This window comes from Pygocentrus nattereri, chromosome 18 (genome assembly GCF_015220715.1).
Source record: "Pygocentrus nattereri isolate fPygNat1 chromosome 18, fPygNat1.pri, whole genome shotgun sequence".
In the NCBI taxonomy this organism is placed as follows: domain Eukaryota; kingdom Metazoa; phylum Chordata; class Actinopteri; order Characiformes; family Serrasalmidae; genus Pygocentrus; species Pygocentrus nattereri.
The window spans coordinates 5738758-5758291 of record NC_051228.1 but is presented as its reverse complement, the minus strand read 5'-3'; the positions used below and the strand labels follow the sequence as shown (position 1 = coordinate 5758291).

The 19534-nt window shown below is 41.5% G+C and overlaps 1 protein-coding gene across 1 annotated transcript; it reads left to right on the top strand.

Moving 5' to 3' along the window:
• Window positions 1–933: 933 nt before the first annotated feature.
• Window positions 934–17580, top strand: ei24 (EI24 autophagy associated transmembrane protein). The gene is made up of 11 exons (XM_017707714.2): window positions 934–1059; window positions 5098–5231; window positions 6330–6475; window positions 7663–7723; window positions 7890–7956; window positions 8071–8195; window positions 10740–10859; window positions 10979–11090; window positions 11169–11280; window positions 12772–12846; window positions 16104–17580. The coding sequence occupies exons 2-11, from the start codon at window positions 5190–5192 to the stop codon at window positions 16264–16266; spliced, it is 1023 nt and encodes a 340-aa protein (XP_017563203.1). The 5' UTR covers window positions 934–1059; window positions 5098–5189; the 3' UTR covers window positions 16267–17580.
• Window positions 17581–19534: the final 1954 nt, after the last annotated feature.

Below are 19534 nucleotides of genomic sequence, written 5' to 3'. Positions count from 1 at the left end.
AAACCAAAAGTTAAAATCGTTTCTAATCACTAGAACCTTTCTTTATTTCAGAAAGCAGAAGGATGTGTTGTCTTTTTTTTCTATTATCTTTATTGTGGGCAGCAGGAGGCGGGCTTTACTGCCAGAGCCGGATGATTGATTGGCGAGTGGAGCAGCTCATTGGCTGTTTGCGCTCACTGACGTCATGAACATACATGAGGCGCCGTTTTAAGTTTGAAAGCTCTTAAAAATATAACAGCGGTGTTAAAATGCTTAATTACTGTATTCTCGTATGTTAAAAATGGTTCAGCATTTATAAACTGATTTTGCTCAAGTGCTCCATTTCAACCCATTCATTTTGGACTGCTCAGGAGCGCCCTCTAGCGTTTGAGAAACCCCCGAGGACGTTGCAGAGCGGCAAGTTCTCTGGCTGAAACATCTTCTGTGAGTCTGTTGGCCGGTTGCAAAGCAGAAATCTGATTACAGTCTGACTCATGTAGACCCGGCGTTTTCACATTATCTGAGTACTCAAGTGCATGTAAACGTGTTGATCAGATTACTGACAAAATCTGATTTTATGCAGTTATCGGATTGTAAACGCACTCATTTAAATACTCAGTTTGTAGGCTCAATGGTGGTTTTGGATATAAAAAAAAAAAAAAAAAAAAAAAAAATATATATATATATATATATATATATATATATATATATATATATATATATATATATATATATATATATTTAAAATTGGTGAATAAAATAATACCTGCAGTGTTACAATCACAACTCCTGGTTCTACAAACAAACCAAACCAATTTGAATGCCTGTTGGCGTCTTGACGATTGAACTACGCCAGGGAAAAACAAACAAACAAACAAACAAAAAAACACTACGCCCAGGTTTTCAAACGCTGGTGGCGTTTTCCTTTAAAGAACTACAAATCCCATGGAGCGCTGAAGCGGCGAGCAGCGCGCATGCGCGAGGCTAATGGCCTGATAGCTGTATGTGTTTGTGCTGAGAGCAAAGCTGCATAAAAGGCGTTGGAGCAGCGTGAAGATTTAAATAACTCGGGTTTATGAGGTAGGAAGACCTAACCTGATAACTTCGAGGTGTTGCCAGTAACATTTGAGCAGTTTTTGGCGTTTTTGTGAGGTGTTTCGCCGGGAGCGAACTCAGCGGCTTGGCCAGTGGAGTTAGCAGGAAAGCTAAATTTGTTTGTGTTTACTACTAATCCAGCTGCCGCCTTCGCTGGGCTGCTTTTCGACATCACACCAGAAATAACTGTCATTATCTCGATTTACGCGCCGTTAACATTTCCAGTCTCAATAACGAGCAGTTTGAAAGTGGGTCTGTCACCCACAGTGTTTATGCTCACTAATGGTAGCTTATCATCTTCTGGGAAACCTTCACATCAACAGTCCGGCAGCAGCGAGGGTTCCTTAAGGGTTCTTTAGTAAAGGGAACGGTCCTGTTTAAAACCGCGAGTTCAGTATTGAACCATTTCATGCTTAAGTGGTTCTTTTGCCTGGTGAAATGGTTCTTCAGACTGATGGAGAACGTGTTGTATATGGTTTTGTATAGAACCTTTCTAAAAATGGTTCTATAAGGCACCAAAAATAGAGTTGATATTGTTACGATGTCAAGCTGGTGACAATAGAAAAGCCCTTTTCAAAAATGTTCTCTATAGAACAGTATACGACACGTCCACCAGCAATCTGAAGAACCATTTAAGCATTTCTAGTGTTCATGGTTCTGTATAGAACCAGTGTCTTTACTAAAGAACCCTTGATGAAGTACCTTTTTAAGAGTGTGCTATAGACACTGTTTTTAGGACAAAAATTGGTTTAGGTGTTGAACTAACTGTACAATCTTAAAGTTGGTTCTTTAAGGGTTCTTTAGTAAAGAAAATAGTTCTATATAGCATCATGAACACTCGCAGAACCCTTTGCATGATTAGGGGGTTCTTTGCATCATGAAAAGGTTCTTCAAATTGTGCTGTAGACGGTTCGATATGGAGCCTTTTTAAAAAGGGTTCTATACAGCACCAAAATGGTTCTTCTAGAACAGTGGAAGAACCCCGTTGGCGCCATCTACAGCACGTTCTCCATCAATCTGAGGAAACTTTTCACGATACAGAGAACTCTGTAATTATGCAGAGGGTTCTTTGAGTGATCATGGTTCTATATGGGACCAGTTTCTTTACTCAAGAACCTGTGAGGAACCATTTTTTTGTTTCCTTCTTCTTTAAAATAAGGTTTTAATAGTCGCCCCTGTCCTTATAGGTGTGGCCCACTCAGATAAACCTGCATGGGTTCCATTTGACATGGGCTCGGTTCCTGTGTTCCTCCGGGGGAACGAACCAGAACAAACATTCCTGTGGTTTTATATATGAAAATGGTTATGAATCATTTTACATGACGGTTTTCCAGCCTTTCTTTAGTCGTACTTTGCTCTCCTTTAAGCTTTAGCTCAGCTCTAGCCGCTGTTCTCGCATCTCCAGCAGGAAACTTCTCCACCGAAGTGGAATATTTTCTTGTAAAATGTCTCTTAATGTTCGACTTTTTACGAGGCTGCAGTCAGGCTTCTCGTTTGGAATGTGGAATTTTCCCATTCCACCTTAAATGTAGTTAACTACACAGCTAACTGTTGCACAATTTAAGGTGGAACATGAAAATGAAAACAAGAAGCTGGCGAATGAGAAGCGACTTCAGCCTTGCGACTTTTTTAGTGTTTGCCAGTTTCTCGCTGCAGATTAAACGTATCAGGAGACCAGCTGGAGTGATTTTAATCTAAAGTCCATTCGTCCAAGTCGTCAACGTTTGTTTTGAGTCTTTCTCTTTGCCGGTACAAGCTGGGCGAGACTGTTGTCTGTGTTGCTATGGTGAGCAGTCTGCGCTGATCTTCAGGGTTAAAGGGTGAATCAGCAGTTCTACATTAAATCCAGCGTTTAAGACCGTTTACTGTTAAACTGTGTTGAACGATCAGCAGAGCTTTATTTTACTGTAAAGGAGGATTATTTTATTATTACCTACAAATCTGATTCGGCTGTGGAGCCACAACAGGGCAGTAAAAGAACCAACCAGTCAGCTTCACAGCATAAAATCAATTTTTACATGTTCTGAGTTGTGCAGGCGAGAGGACAGTAATGCAGCATATCAGCTTGATTTTAACCGCAGAGAAAAATGCCGATGTCAGCTGCTTGTCAGCCAGCTTCTTCCCGTTCCACCTTAAATGGTCCAGCAGTTACGTTCTAGTGCCTCAGGCTTTATGAAAAAAACTGCAGCAGCACGACTTGCAAGTAAAAGCTTCTTTGAGCCTCCATACTAAAGAAACTCCTTTTCCACAGGATGTGATTGTGCTTCACAGAGATTGATGTAACTAAATATATAAGGTTATTTCTACAGCACGTTTTACAGAGGAGCACACAGTCGGAAAAGTGACTGACCTGATGCGATCAGACAGGACTAAAGTCACCGGTAATAATTACACTACCTCACCTCCTCAAGTACAACTAGTCACGTCCGAAGGAGAGCTGAAGCACTCCTTATAACTTCAGTGCGAGTGGGCGGGGCTAAACTGCTGTAGACTGAATAGGTAGATATGTCGCTGCTGTCGGAACAATTTTTCAGTTTTTGGCATAATTTGAAATTACATGTTGCCCTTTACGTTGTGTTTAAACTCCATGGTGAATGCACCAAAACAATCAGCCCAAAATGACTTGGAGAAAATTCTGGTTCCATTGACTTGCATTAAAAGCGTTTTTTCCTTCTCCTGTAAAGTTGCCATTGTGAAGATTTTGGAGGTGCATTTTAAAACTTTCACATATTACTACAAAACACCTTCTATTTCAAAAAGTGAGGGAGATTGAGTTTTACATCGTATCTGCCCTTTTAAAGAGGCGGGTGAACATGAAGATATTTTCAGTGTACATATTAGAATATTTTGTATTTCTGAGGTTTTATAGCCTCAAACACCAGTTATTACATTTTAAACGTGCTATCAAAAATAAGTACAATGTTTACACATCACACTGCACTAAATCTGCTTAAACGGTATCCATGATATGATATGCTCTGAAAAGCATATAGTGACTTAATTTATCACAATAATGATAAAATACCATCATCTGGTCCACCCCAACTCCTGACCACACCTCTCAGAAGCGGAGGCCTCAGTGTCGTACAGACTGCAGTACGGTTTGCCATTCTTTATTGAAAGTAATGTACTTTTAGGCGAGGTTCTTAGATGCTTCAGTGAGTTGTTTGTCTACGTCCATCCTTGAACCTTGATCCTGTTTGCACATCAGTTATAGCTCATGGCCTACATACAGTACTGTGAATCCTGTCTATATCTCCTCTCACTTTAGGAAGAAGGAAAAAATACGCAATGTAAAGCTTATGATTTAAAGCTTACACTCACCGGCCACTTTATTAGGTACAGTGAAAGGTTGGACCCCCTTTTGCCTTCAGAACTACCTTAATTCTTCGTGGCAGACTTTCAACAAGGTGATGGAAAAGTTCCTCAGAGATTTTGGTTGGTTATTTGAGTTCCTGTTGCCTTTCTATCATCTGGAACCAGTCTGCCCATTCTCCTCTGACCTCTCACATCAACAAGGCATTTCCGTCCACACAACTGACCGCTCACTGGATATTTCCTCTTTTTTGGACCGTTCTCTGTGAACCCTAGAGATGGTTGTGTGTGAAAATCCCAGTAGATCAGCAGTTTCTGAAATACTCAGACCAGCCCGTCTGGCACCAACAACCACGCCACGTTCAAAGTCCCTTAAATCCCCTTTCTTCCCTGTTCTGATGCTCGGTCTGCACTTCAGCAAGTTGTCTTGACCACCTCTACAGGCCTAAATGCACTGAGTTGCAGCCGTGTGATCGGCTGATTAGCTGTCTGTGTTATCAAGCAACTGAACAGGTGTACCTAATAAAGTGGCCAGTGAGTGGATTTGAAATCGCCATCTGCCCTTTACATGGTGTTAAAACTTTCTAAAGACAGGACTAAATGGTCCAAAATGGACAAACTTCCATCAAATACACAAGACAGTGTACCTAATAAAGTGGCCGGTGAGTGTGTACTGATTATAATGATTTGTGCTGTTTGTCTCAACAGTTTGCTGCCATTTCCTCCTCTTATCATGAGCGCTTGCCTGACCCTCAGTACGCCCTCATTCTGCAGTTGATGATTCTCCAGCTGGCTTGGAGATGACCGACAGTGTCAGGGTGTTCGTCCGCAATGTTGCGACGGTCAGCACCTTTGTTTTATTTTAATAACACATAAGAACATGCTGTTCTATAGTATGTTATTAAGGGCGAGTTCCCTTGAAACGCTAGTTACTTCAGCTTTGGCTACTTACATGCATAATTATTCAGTAATCTTTTATGGCAAGTCATATATGTTTGGAAGTAATTCATGACTGGAGTGGAGGTGTTTCCAGTGTAGTAGTAGAAATGGGCATTTTTACTGTTCAAATATCCACATATTTAAACAAATGGTATTTGGTCATACCAATGAGCGAATAGTTTGAATTGAAAAAGTAAAATTCATGAAGTTTCACCTCCCTGTGTGCAGCTGGCATCAGGGGTGATCTGTACCTGATTTAAGTGATTTCACAAACTGCCGCACACAACTTTATCTGTAAAAATGTATCACCTTTCTGTTTCAGAAATGTCCATATTCAGCGCCTCATTTTATGCGAAACATCTCTCTACTTAGATGTTTCATAAAAAAAGAGACACGGTATCAGCAGTGTGTGTCCTCACGTTCTCTATGTTGGAAACTTCTCAAGAACAGAGCATTTAAATCAAACCGCTCTGAATGACTTTGTGTGTAGAAGTGCTGCACGATAAATCAGATTTTTGTCCATATTGTGATATGAGTTTCCTCAATAAACGAGGGCTGTGGTGACCGAATGGATCGATTTACCTCACAGGCACAGTACCAAAGTAACGTAAGCAGCTTGGTGTGATGGGGAAAGTCATAGGATTAGGTTGGTGGGAACCGAGCGTTAGAAGAAAACGCACTAATTTTCACTCTCAGCTGTGTGTAAAATGCACTGATTGTATGGAAAAAGTTACGAAGCAGTAATGCTTATTGTTACAACATATCATGATCATGATATCAAACCTTTATTGAACATTACAGTTTATGTCCGTATCGTGCAGCCCTGGTTTATGTCTTGCCTATATAATTATACAGATGAGACCTTTAAGGAAGCTGATAATTTATAAGATAAATGATATTTAGTTAACCTGCACTGTCTCTGTGTTCCAGAAGGTACTTCTGTGCTTATTTACACTCTGGTCTTACTATGTTTTACCTACTATAAACTGCTTCACTTTTAGGGGATCAAGGATTCTATTCTGGGGATTGGAACCATCACCAAGCTAGATGCTCGTATCCAGCAGAAAAGAGAAGAGCAGAGGAGGCGAAGAGCGAGCGGTCCCCTGGCACAGAGACGGGCCCAGAGTGAAGACCGCAAACATGAAAGGTTAGTGAGATGCACCTCAGCAAGCTTCAGCAGCAGGAGACAGAGTTATAGAAGCGTTTTAGAAAAATAGGGGTTGGGGGTTGGGGTGCGGCAAAAACGCAGCACTTATTTTCAAATTAAGAAGGAACCGGATGAAAAATCAAACACACACACTTTCTAAGCCACTCATCCTTCTGGGTCCTGGGGGATGGGAGTGTGCTGGAGTCCATCACGGCGGTCGTTGGGTGGAAGGCAGGATACTCCCTGGACGTGTCGCCAGTCCCTCGCAGGGCAGACAGACAAACATGCATCAGTAAAATCAAACAACTGGTAAAAATAAATGTAAATAAATAAATGAATACATAAAGGTAATGTCATAATAGGCTGACGGCCAATCTGCTGCTTTTTACTAGTAGTGATGGGCCATATTTTTTCAGTTCTGATCCAATTCCGATACACAACTGCTGATGCCGTCACAGGTTCAGATACAAGACATGTAATAGTTCGGCTCTCAAACCAGTGGAAACACGGGCCAGTTCTTAAAGGGTTCCTGAGAACCAGCACCAGCTCTGGCACGAGCACCGGCATCATGGGGCAGTCATGGGCTGGAGGTTAGGGAACCAGCCGGTTCGATCCCCAGAGCCGACAGCACATGACTGAGGTGTCCTTGAGCAAGACCCCCAACTGCTCCCCGGGCGCTGCGGATTGGGCTGCAAGTGTGCTCACTGCCCCCTAGTGTGTGTGTGCTCACTAGTGTGTATGTGGTGTTTCACTTCACCGATAAGTTAAATGCGGAGGTGAAGTTTCAACGGGGACTAATAAGGGTCACTTAATCTTAATCATGTTGGTGGAAAACAGCGAGAGTAACTGGAATAAAACAACATTCAGGATCATCTGGTAAATACTGAAAAGGCAAAGCTGAATCTGATATTGAGTTTCTACTTTTTTTGGCGGAAGGAATTGCCGATTTGAGCTTGTGCCTTATTTTTAATAACATCACAGATGTGGTGATCTGCTGTATCAGCCTTTAGCTCTGTGCCCAAATCACAGTTGCAGCGTTATTCGCAATGACGCACTCCTGCTTGTACTCTATAGCTTAAAAGCGTCTTGATGTAAGTAACAATAACAGGAACGTATTATCTTATTGCCCAGTCCCATTTTAGAGCTTGCTTGACTGCTTTCCATTTTGTCCTGTTTTTCTTTTCCAGTGAGCCCAAATTAGCAAGTAGGATTTTTCAGTGTTGTGCCTGGAATGGAGGCGTGTTTTGGGTACGTATGCTTTTTGAAAAATTAACGTGGAGTAAACGATTGATTTATTGTGTTCCATGTTAATTATAGCTCTATTCAATATAAGTATAAGATGAATGCGTTATAGTGTGAGTATATATGCTGTGTTATTGTTGCTGACTCTTGAACTCATCATCTTCCCTCACAGCTCAGTCTGTTTCTTTTCTACCGAGTGTTTATACCACTGCTCCAGACTCTTACAGCCAGAATTATTGGTATGTGTGTCTCACGGTTGTGAAACGAGTCTTCTTGTGTTCAGTTCCGGTGCATATCAGCTGGTCGTGGCTAACAGAGGCTGTTTTTGTTTTTCAATGCCATTCTGTTTTTAGGTGACCCCTCCCTGCATGGAAATGTGTGGTCCTGGTTGGAATTCATCTTGACGTCAGTGTTTAGTGCCCTCTGGGTCCTCCCTTTGTTTGTGCTCAGCAAGATTGTCAATGCCATTTGGTTCCAGGTGAGGCTGTTTTTAAAGTGCGTACGGAAGTAGATTAAAGGGCCCATACCATGGAAAACCAAGGCCCAGTCACATTTCACCCCTCGTCCCTAGCACTTAGTCCTGCCCCTCCGTTTTGCATGTTCACCTCTAGTGGTAGGGTGTCCTGATTTTTGTTGAGGTTGAGGGGTAGAGTGAAGTATTAGGGCTGCATGATCCTCCAAACGGAGGTTTTTCAGATCTTGGTTTAATGTTGTTACAGTGTGTTATGGTGCTTTTCTTCTTAACGAGCATGAAAAATCTCATATCACTGAAGAATTAGCGGTGGGTGATAATAAATAATTGCCCCCCTCTTTGAAAGCTTATGATCCCTAAATGTAACTAAAGCCCAGCAGTGAGGAGCTGAACTTTCCCCTCCTCTGCTGTCCCTGCAGACGGGCAGGGTCGCCTACAGAGCAGCGCCAGTAGCTGTTAATGAAGTGATGCTCTTTTTATTTGAGGGTCTCATTTCATAGAGGAAGATTTCAACCACTATTCCTTTAACAAAGGGGTAGGGGTAAAAATAAAAAATGGGATTGGGCTCAAATTTCTCTTACTTACTTGAAATAAAGGACTTTGAAATAATATGTAAACATTGTTATTGTTCCGAGACGTACCATTCACTCCTCAGTCCGTACAGTCCAAATATGGAAACTGTGCAGAAAAGTTTAGTCTGATTTGAATTAATTATTTCTGTGAAATCACGAGCAGATAAGCTCCACCATTTCATATTAAGTGTGCTAAAGAGTTTATTAAAGAGTGTTTCTGATCTAATTGGCTGCCCTGATTTGGGTCTCATTGAAAAAGCGATCAAAGCAGAACTTATTTGTTTCATCAGTCTTGAAGGCAAACAAAAACAGCCTAGTTAGATCAAAGGAACGAAGAGAGGAAAATGGACATAGAAAAATGTAGTTGTGACTAATTTTGGTGCGAAAAACCACACATCTTCCAAGTGGAACTCAAGGGAAAAAATAAAATGCAGAATAATGTAGAATATGGGCCCTAAGTAACCCATCCAGGCCTTATAATGTTGAAGTTGTGTATTCTTAACAGTAATATAATATAAACATAATGTTGCTGGCAGATCAAGTCCTTTATTTACGCACCATGTAAAAAAATGTCAGCTGCTCTTTTACATTATATAAATATTTCATGATGAATGGACAGTGGAAACGGTCCAGAATTTTATAGAATAAATCCTGCATTAACATATTTTTTTTTCATTCTTCTATAAAGTCACTGTGTTGGAGGTTTTGTAATGACAGCCATGACATACAACTTGCATAATACACTGTATTGCCAAAAGTCTTCAGTCACCCATCCAAATCACTGAATTCAGGTGTTCCAATCACTTCCGTGGCCACAGGTGTATAAAGCCGAGCCCCTCGGCCTGCAGACTGCTTCTACAGACATTAGTGAAAGAATGAGTCGCTCTCAGGAGCTCAGTGAATACCAGCGTGGTGCCGTGATCGGACGCCACCTGGGCAGCAAGTCCAGTCGTGAAATTTCCTCACTACTAAATATTCCACAGTCCACTGTCAGTGGGATTATAACAAAGTGGAAGCGATTGGGAACGACAGCAGCTCAGCCATGAAGTGGTCGGCCACGTGAAATGACAGAGTGGGGTCAGCGGATGCTGAGGGGCATAGTGCGCAGAGGTCACCAACTTTCTGCAGAGTCAATCACTACAGACCTCCAAACTTCATGTGGCCTTCAGATCAGCTCAAGAACAGCGTAGAGAGCTTCATGGAATGGGTTTCCATGTCTGAACAGCTGCATCCAAGCCTTACATCACCAAGCGCAATGCAAAGCGTGGAATGCAGTGGTGTAAAGCGCCGCCACTGGACTCTAGAGCAGTGGAGACGTGTTCTCTGGAGAGACCAACCATGCTTCTCCATCTGGCTCAATCCGATGGATGAGTCTGGGTTTGGCGGTTGCCAGGAGACTGTACTTGTCTGACTGCATTGTGCTGAGTGTGAAGTTTGGTGGAGGGGGGATTATGGTGTGGGGTTGTTTTTCAGGAGTTGGGCTCGGCCCCTTAGTTCCAGTGAAAGGAGCTCTTAATGACCTCACAAATGAGCTTCTGGTCAAAAATCATATAATCACACTCCTAAACCTGTGGAAAGCCTTCCCAGAAGAGTTGAAGCTGTTATAGCTGCAAATGTTAGTGTTAGTTAGTGTGTTTGGTGATATGAGTGGTGTGGAATTATGTACAATTGAGGTGTAACAGCTGTCCCACAGGTTGTTGTTGGGGTAGGAGAGTCTGTTACGGTGCAGTGCATGCTGGGAACTGTAGTGCGGCGCATTGTGAAACAAGCTGATAATAACAGAAAATTAAAGTACTGTTGCAGGCCGGAGCCCGCGGAGGCCCACGGAGCTCGTGTTTGACACATGGGCCGTAGAGGATGTGTTCAAATATTTTTACTTAGGAAAAAAAATCAACGTGATGTAACTTTTACATACGACTGGAAGCATTTTAGTATGTGAACATTCATAATCTAGAACTCCCTCTTACTTCTCTGGCAGGATATTGCTGATCTGGCTTTTGAGGTGTCTGGACGCAAAGCTCAGCCCTTTCCAAGTGTAAGCAAGATCATAGCTGATATGCTCTTCAACCTCCTCCTTCAGGCCCTCTTCCTCATTCAGGTACATAAAAGCTTATTAGTCTTTTCAGCTTCGTTTTACCTCTGACTCTCCTCTGCCTTGCATGGGGTGCCGCAGTCTCTGCCGCTGTTTTTCAGTGTGTTTTTCTTTGATCTTTTCAGGGAATGATCGTCAGTCTCTTCCCCATTCACGCCATTGGTCAGATGGTCAGCCTCCTGCACATGTCTTTGCTCTACTCGCTCTACTGCTTTGAATACCGCTGGTTCAACCATGGTGAGCTTAAGAGACTTTGCCGTTCTGCCGTTAATTGGGTGTTTGCGTGAGCGCTGTTAACGATCTGTTTTCTTTAAGGGATTGAAATGCACCAAAGGCTGTCGAACATTGAGAGGAACTGGCCGTATTACTTTGGCTTTGGTCTGCCCATGGCGCTCTTGACTGCTATGCCATCTTCATATATCATAAGGTAGATTTATTTGTGTTTAATTAACTTCATTTTTCAACCAGAGACTCTGTTTTGTGTCATGGTTCGTATCTGTAAGAAGAATTTTGTTACCTTTGCCTGTTGAAACCCATCCACTTCCATTTGATAGTCATATTAAGGGAAGGAAAAACAACTCTCGCTCAAATTAAAGTGTATATTACTTCATATCTGCTAGAAAAATATGGTTTCTTTTGTAATTTTGGCATTTTAGAGCCAGTGCTAAAAGTTAAGAAGTCGAATGGTATGCTGTTTTGAGAATGAAGTCATAAAAAGTCAGAGAATTACAACATTAAAGGGGGTTATTACCAGGAAAAGCTCCAATATTGTAGCCAAAGGCTTTGCAAAAGGAAGATTGCAGCCTCCCTGTGTTAAAATAAGGGGCGTTGAGGAGTTGAAGTTATACTTTGGATGTTGATTTCTCCCATAAAGAAATACTCATTCTCCTGCATCACATCTGCACCAGCCTGTTATTAGTATAAGAAATGGCTGAAATGGCTGTGCAAGAAGCTGTGTTTATTTAGAATGAAGAACCAGATGGTCTCGCAGGAAGATGTTTTGTTGGAGTCCTCAGGCGGTGTTTGTTTGTCTACGAGGCTATCAGTGGTTACATCTCCATGCCATTCAAGGAGGGCATGTACAGGGAGGTTCACTCAGTTCACTCAGTCACTTCTGTAATAACTCTCATTAGGATGAAGCAATCTGAACGGAACAACGTGCCCCTGCGTCAGAGCGATGAGGGGGGGGGCAACGTTTAACCTCTCTTGGGGGGCAGTCGTGGGCTGGAGGTCAGGGATCTGGCCCTGTGACCAGAAGGTTGCCGGTTCGATCCCCAGGGCTGACAGTCCATGACTGAGGTGTCCTTGAGCAAGACACCTAACCCCCAACTGCTCCCCGGGCGCCGTGGATAGGGCTGCCCACCGCTCCGGGCAAGTGTGCTCACTGCCCCCTAGTGTGTGTGTGTGTTCACTAGTGTGTATGTGGTGTTTCACTTCATGGATGGGTTAAATGCGGAGGTGAAATTTCCCTGTTTGTGGGATCAAAAAAGTATCACTTAATGCCCAGACGTTCAGGAACGTGGAGCGCCGCGTCGAAATGTGGCAGAAAACGGAGATCACTTCCAGCATCGCATGCAATGTCATCGATTACACATCCGTCATCCTAACGGGAGTTACAACAGAAAATTCAGGGCCTCTTTCGGAATCTCTCTGTAGTTTCACAGGAGAATAAGGATCAAAGTGATCGATCCCGAAGGTGTGGACCTTTGGCGCGCTCTGCGATTTCGTCGTCGCCTGTACAGCAACTTTGCGACTTTATCTAAATGTTATGACTTTACTCTGAATTACAATTTTTATTCTAAAAAAAAAAAAAAAAAAAAAAAAAACCTTATTCTTGAAATACTATTTTTATTTTTAACAGTGGCCCTAAAACGCTGTCATGTTCATCTTCCTAACCATTTGGCCTTTGTTCTTTCAGTGGCTGCCTCTTCTCCATCCTGTTCCCCCTTTTCATCATTAGCGCCAATGAGGCCAAGACCCCAGTGAAGCTTTAGTGAGTATTCCTCTTTTTCCACTAGCAGTTCATCCCAAAAAGTGTTAATGGTGAATGGAAGCGAAAAGCAGATGAACCACTGACTATCAATATTAGTTTATTAGTATGTCGCCGCTGTTGGAACAAAACCTTGTATGTCCGTTTTTGTAATTTATTATTTATACTGTGTGTAATTCTCATGATGGATGGGCTAAAAGAAACGGCCCAAAATGACTTGGAAAGAGTTCTGGTTCCATTGACTTACATTAAAAGTAATGTGTTTTTTGGAGAGACGAGGTTTTGTTCCGACAGCAGTGATAGGAAAAGTATATTAGTAACAGTAACCCTGCTCTCTCTACTAAGGGTTGTACAATATCGTTTTCTAATCGCCGTCTTGTTGTTCACTCTATCTTTTTCACTGAAAGCCGTAATATAATGATATGCAGATGAGCTTCTGACCAAACCACTGAACATTCTGTTGTGTGAAGTGAGGCTGAAACATTAACTAGTCATAACGACAATAAAAAGCCGCAAACAAATATTTCCATTGTTGATTTTTGGTTTACATCGTCCAGGTGATATCCAGCCAAGTGAGTTAATGAATTAACCTGAAGAGGGCAGTGAATCTTAGTGTTGCACCTACAGCACTGTGGGAAAGTCTGAGGCACCCAAGACACATTTTCAAAATCTATTGTGTAGTTTGTGTTTATTTGCTGAGAAAAGTGGTCATATTTGAATAAACAAACTTTATAGAATATTAATTATGATTGTGTTTGTGTGTGTGTATGTGTGTATGTATAGTATAATATATATGTGTGTGTGTGTGTGTGTGTGTGTGTGTGTGTGTGTAGTTAAAAAGCAGCTCCTGGTTTGACCAATCAGTGCTTCAGTAAATTGAGCTCATGATGTAACTGATGATATTAACGAGTCTCTGTGGCGGCTGTGAAGGTGTCATGGAAAAATATGGACCCAAGAAATTCTTGTTACTTTTTATTGTTTTTCTGTTTATTTGAATTATGAATACGACTTTATTCTAATGTATATTGTGATAAACTCGCTGCTGAGATAAAGAAGAGAGGGAAAGAAAAGTATCTTTTCCTTTATGCTGGCAAAACAAACTGCTCACCCAGGATGCACTGCTAGCTAACTATATACAACTGTTTATCAGCTTAAAGGGGAAGTCCACCATTTTTTCATCTTTCAGTCCCTGAGATGTAAACAGAGTCGTTAAGAGTGGTTTGATGTGAAATGGTTCATTATAGAGGAGCTTACAGACTGATATCTTTACAGTGGTGGTGACAGGAACCAGGCGTCACCATAATTATAACACACACACAGCCATTCGTATCCAAAACCACCAGTGAACCTACACGTGTCTTCTGAGTTTTCATATGTAAGGTTGATGATGGTAAAGTAGTGATACATTTGAAACAATGACAGTTTTGCCTCAACACCTCACATGTACCCAATCGCCATGAATGGATTGAAATAAATTGATAAATATATTTTAAGCCAACACCTAATGACAAAACTATCATAAACCAATGTCTCAGACTTCAGGCTGTCTTCATTACCATTTCATGTAATAACTGTCTGTGAGGGCGCTTTTAGAGGTGGACGTCTGGTTCCTATCGCCACCACTGTGTACAGTTAACAAAGCATTTCACATTAAAACAACCTGAATGACTTTGTTTACACCACAACCATTTAATTATGTAGAAGTTTTGAAATATGTGGAGTTACCCTTGAAAATGCCACTCTTTTTGTAGAGATAAATTATGTTAAATAGTGAATTAGCATTTTAGATGTTAAACCAGTTAAATGATGATGCAGCCTATAAGGCTACAGTGTTAATCTACACGTTTATTATTATCACTGGTTTGAGCCATCGCACTTTAATTACTGTAGCGCAAAACTATGGGCTTAAAAAAGCACCATGTTTTATCAGAATGAGCTGAACATCACTAAAGCTCATCATGTTACTGTACTAACACCGTCACTCGAATATTCTGAGCCGTTTCAGTGAGTTAGAAGTTTTGAGCGATGCTTTTTCAAAGTAAACAAACTTTTTCAGAATTAATCTACATATTTATTATTTTGTCACTTCGTTTTTACGGTTATATATTAATTGTGGTAGTTCAAAATGATGGGCTTAAACAAAAAAACACCACTTTTTTTCTTCATGGTCAGCACTTGGTGAACTGAAGCCCAGTTTGTCAGAACATTGCTGAGCATTTTGTTATTACAGCTCACAATTTACATTTACAGGCCAAATTTAAGCCGATTTGTTGAATATTAGTTGATTTCATTATTGACTATAATATTAGAAGTTGGGATGAGACCTTACGTCCTGATCCAGCAGACACAATTTAGTCCAAACTGTCGTCAGCCGATGTTTAACCACGTAACATCAAGGCTTCACAAATGCGTTTTATTGCAAATGCACCGTAGCAATAAAGCGATATGATTGAAATGTGTATTTTGTAAATATGTTCATGTTATGTAGCTGGATGTAGGTGATATGGCAAAAACTTCATCATTCAAGACGTTTTCACACTACGCAACATGCCACAGTATTTTTTTTCTGAAATGAGTTGGAGCACAATAAAAAGAACCAGTAGCGCCACATTAAAAAAATACTCTTGAAAAAAAAATATATGATTAGTGGTTTTTCACAAATTTCGATATAAACTGGACTAAATTGCTGTTTTACCTGATTTTTATTTTGTTTACCTTTATTTTATTGTTATCCATCATTATTCATATTCTTGTTTTAATTATTGTTTTCTTAATATTTGTCATTTTAATAAATTTGTTTATTAGTATTTAGTATTTATTTTAACTTTTATTAACCTTGACGTCTTATGTATGTCTTAATTTCTGTTGTATTATTTATTTATTTATTTTATTGTTACATATTTATGGTTGGTTTATTTATTTATGTATTTATTTTAATTATCTTACCTGATTTGAGTGTTCCTTTTATTAAATTAACTTTTTTCATCTGATATGTTCTCACACTTCATTGGTCCCTTACTCTGTACTGACTCGGCAACATTGTAAATGAGGGGCACCCTCGATGTTCTCCGAGACTGAATGAAGGTTGATTGATTTTGATTTGCTGTAATGAAACATGCGGTGTTCTTCAAGTACTGGAGATATCCATAATTATAAAAAGCATGTCGTCATATTGCCCAACCTTTTCATGCTCTTCCGTTCTCTGCTAACTGTATTTGCGTTAGATAAAATGTCCCTTTCCATTGTTTCCACTTCTACAGCCACTTCCAGCTCCGGCTCTTCTCCCTGGTCGTCCTCATCAGCAACAAGCTGTTCCACAAGACGGTCCATCTACAGAGCTCTCTGACCTCGTCCAGCTCCATGGAGAAACTCCCCTCGCCTCATGTTTCCCCGACCCGCCAGAGGCCACTGCCATCGCAGTGACCGCTTCGACGCTCCATATAGACACTGGGTGAGACCTCCGTGGATGGGAAGTTTGGTTTGGTTTGCATTCTCTGTATTTTTAAAAAGCCCTTTTTAATGTTATTATGGAGGCTTGAGAGTCATCGGACTGTTTTGTTTGTTTTGTTTAAAAAGCGAATGGCTGATATTTGAGATCTGAGCTGTGCCTGTCTCGCGAGTGGATGCCCACGAGGTTGCGATTCTGATTTTATGTGTAATTTTGTTTTGGTTTTTGTACCCATTATGTGCCATTTGGGTGACTTTTATAGAGTTTTTCAAATAACAGCACAAAACATTAAATGTTTGTGTTTTTTTTCTTTTTTCTTTTAACCAAGTTGCCCTGTTTTGCCCTCGATCACTTTGTTAGCCATTTCTGCTCTTTATTTTAACTGTTTATGGCCTTCTGTTTTATTGTATTGGTAGCAGATCAAACGGCACAAGCGAAGACCGTCGGTGTGCGTCCGCAAGCCGTTTAGCAGCTGATACTAATCTGTGGCTATGAGGCGTCTTGATGGCTTATTAACATGAGCAATGTAACAAAGTCCCTTTAATCTACGAATGGGTTCGCTGTACGGAGCATCTTAATTCCCCATGAAGAAGGAAATGGCCAAGTTAATGCTCACGGTGTTAAGTTACCCTTTGCTGTAGGATCTATCAACTTTTAATTGGACCTTTTTGTGCTACTTAGTAGCAGAGATCAGCTAATGAAGGCCTTGTGGAAAAACTAAAGGGGGGGCTGCTTATTTCCATGACTGTTTTTTTAGGGTTGAATTCAATGTTAAAAATTCAAGCGAGGGAGCTGGACTGGACCTCCTGCTGATCAAACGTCGTCTGTGATGGTTTCGAGACGAACACCATCAGTTCGAAGGGTGCGCTCAAGGTAGACGAAGCTTTAATCTGCTGCTGTCATATGACCACGTCGAACGGCTTAATACGTCTATAACTGTCATTTAGATCAACACGGTACCAGATTCTGTCCAGATCCGAGACGCACTTCTACAGTAGAGAGCGGTGCTTTCAGACAAAGGCCTTGACTTTCTCGCTTAAGAATCCCAACAGGTTACAACAGTTTTTACGTGAAGCACATGTTGAAGCACCATCTCATTGTCGTTGCATCCACTGGTTGAGGGAGATGTTTTGTTTTTTGTTTGTTTGTTTTTGTTTTTGAAATGGTCTGTAATTATTGTAAGACGTGCATAGTGTTACAAATGCAGGTTGATATTTGTGAGTGACGTTTTGTAAAAGTATTACACCTTATTTCAATAAATTTGGTCTGTATAAACTATTTTAATGCAAGCTAATGCCTCACAGTCTGTGTTTGGGCTTATTTATTAAAGTGGGAGCTTGACATTTCTACATAACTTAGTCCTTGAGATGTGAACATGGTTCACTGTAGAGACACTTACAGTGGTGGTGATGGGAACCAGGGCTCTCCATTGTATTCACTATCCAAGACCACCAGTGAATCTACACAAGGTTTTTTTATATGTAATGTTGATGATGGTGTGAGAATGAATCTCTCTACCATGAATGCATTTCAGGACAAAAGTTTATCTGAGAACTGTGATAAGATGAGATCTCGGGCATCAGGCGGCATATTCATAACCACTTAATGTAAACATCTGGTTCCTATCACCACCACTGTGAACGCTGTGACTCCAAGTTTCTCTGACTTTTTTGTGAAGTGGTCGGCCATGTAAAATGACGGAGCGGGGTCAGCGGATGCTGAGGGGCATAGTGGACAGAGGTCACCGACTTTCTGCAGAGTCACTCACTACAGACCTCCAAACTTCATGAGGCCTTCAGATCAGCTCAAGAACAGCGTAGAGAGCTTCATGGAATGGGTTTCCATGGCCGAGCAGCTGCACCAAGCCTTACATCACCAAGCGCAATGCAAAGCGCTGAATGCAGTGGTGTAAAGCGCCGCCACTGGACTCTAGAGCAGTGGAGACGTGTTCTCTGGAGAGACCAATCACGCTTCCCCGTCTGGAAATCCGATGGACAAGTCTGGGTTTGGTGGTTGCCAGGAGACGGTACTTGTCTGACTGCGTTGTGCCAAGTGTAAAGTTTGGTGGAGGGGGGATCATGGTGTGAGGTTGTTTTTCAGGAGTTGGGCTCGGCCCTTCAGTTCCAGTGAAACGAACTCTTAAAGCTTCAGCACCAAGAGATTTTGGACAATTTCATGCTCCCAACTGTGTGGGAACAGTTTGGGGACGACCCCTTCCTGTTCCAACATGACTGCACACCAGTGCACAAAGCAGGTCCATAAAGACATGGATGAGCCAGTTTGGTGTGGAAGAACTTGACTGGCCTGCACAGAGTCCTGACCTCAACCTGACAGAACACCTTTGGGCTGAATTAGAGTGGAGACTGTGAGCCAGACCTTCTCGTCCAACATCATTGTCTGACCTCACAAATGCGTTTCTGGAAGAACGGTCAAAAAATTCCCATCAACACACTCCTAAATCTTGTGGAAAGACTTCCCAGAAGAGTTGAAGCTGTTATAACTTCAAAGGGTGGGCCGACATCACATTAAACCCTATGGGTTAAGAATGAGATCTCACTGAAGTTCGTATGTGTGTGAAGGATACTTTTGGAAATTGTTATTTTATGAAATGGAGTATGCTGCCTGATGTCTGGGACATCGGCAGTTTTAGTTGTTTTTGTGATAAAGTTTTGCTCTAAAAACAAAATCAATTTAGTTTAGACCATTCATGGCGGAGGGATACATGAAAGCAGTTCTAAAGGAAAATCATTCAGATTGAATATTAGTTTACCATCACTGACATAACATACATACACACACACACACAGGTTCCCTGATGGTTTTGGACAGTAAATAAAATTGCCATATTTGCACTGTAGTCATGGTAACCCTGTGGTTCCCATCACCACCACTGTAAATCATGAGTTGGTAAGTTTCTCTGCAAGTTTCACGTCAAGCCACTCTGACTGGCTTTGTTTACATCTCAACCACTAAATTATAGACATTTTTCATAAATCGGTGGAATTTCCCCTTTGAAAATGATCGCGGTTTTATCCGTTTTCGGTATTATCGTCCAACTCCAAACTGCTTTTACTCTGCAAAGTGGCACAGTCTCTGCTAAGGACACGTCACTTCTGAAGCGCCATAAGAAATGCGTGGACCGCTCCGCAGTTTGAGTGGCAGCCGAGCAGCAAATCACAGACGAGATTTCGCACAGGCGCCCGCCGTTTATCCAATAGGCGCCCGCCGTTCCTGAGTGGGCGG

Bases quoted from the DNA above. Each gene is read 5' to 3' on its own strand.
- ei24 (XM_017707714.2), top strand. From the start codon at position 5,190: ATGACCGACAGTGTCAGGGTGTTCGTCCGCAATGTTGCGACG. The intron at 7,957-8,070 runs GTATGTGTGTCT...TTCTGTTTTTAG, and splicing joins TCTTACAGCCAGAATTATTG to GTGACCCCTCCCTGCATGGA. The intron at 8,196-10,739 runs GTGAGGCTGTTT...CTTCTCTGGCAG, and splicing joins TCAATGCCATTTGGTTCCAG to GATATTGCTGATCTGGCTTT.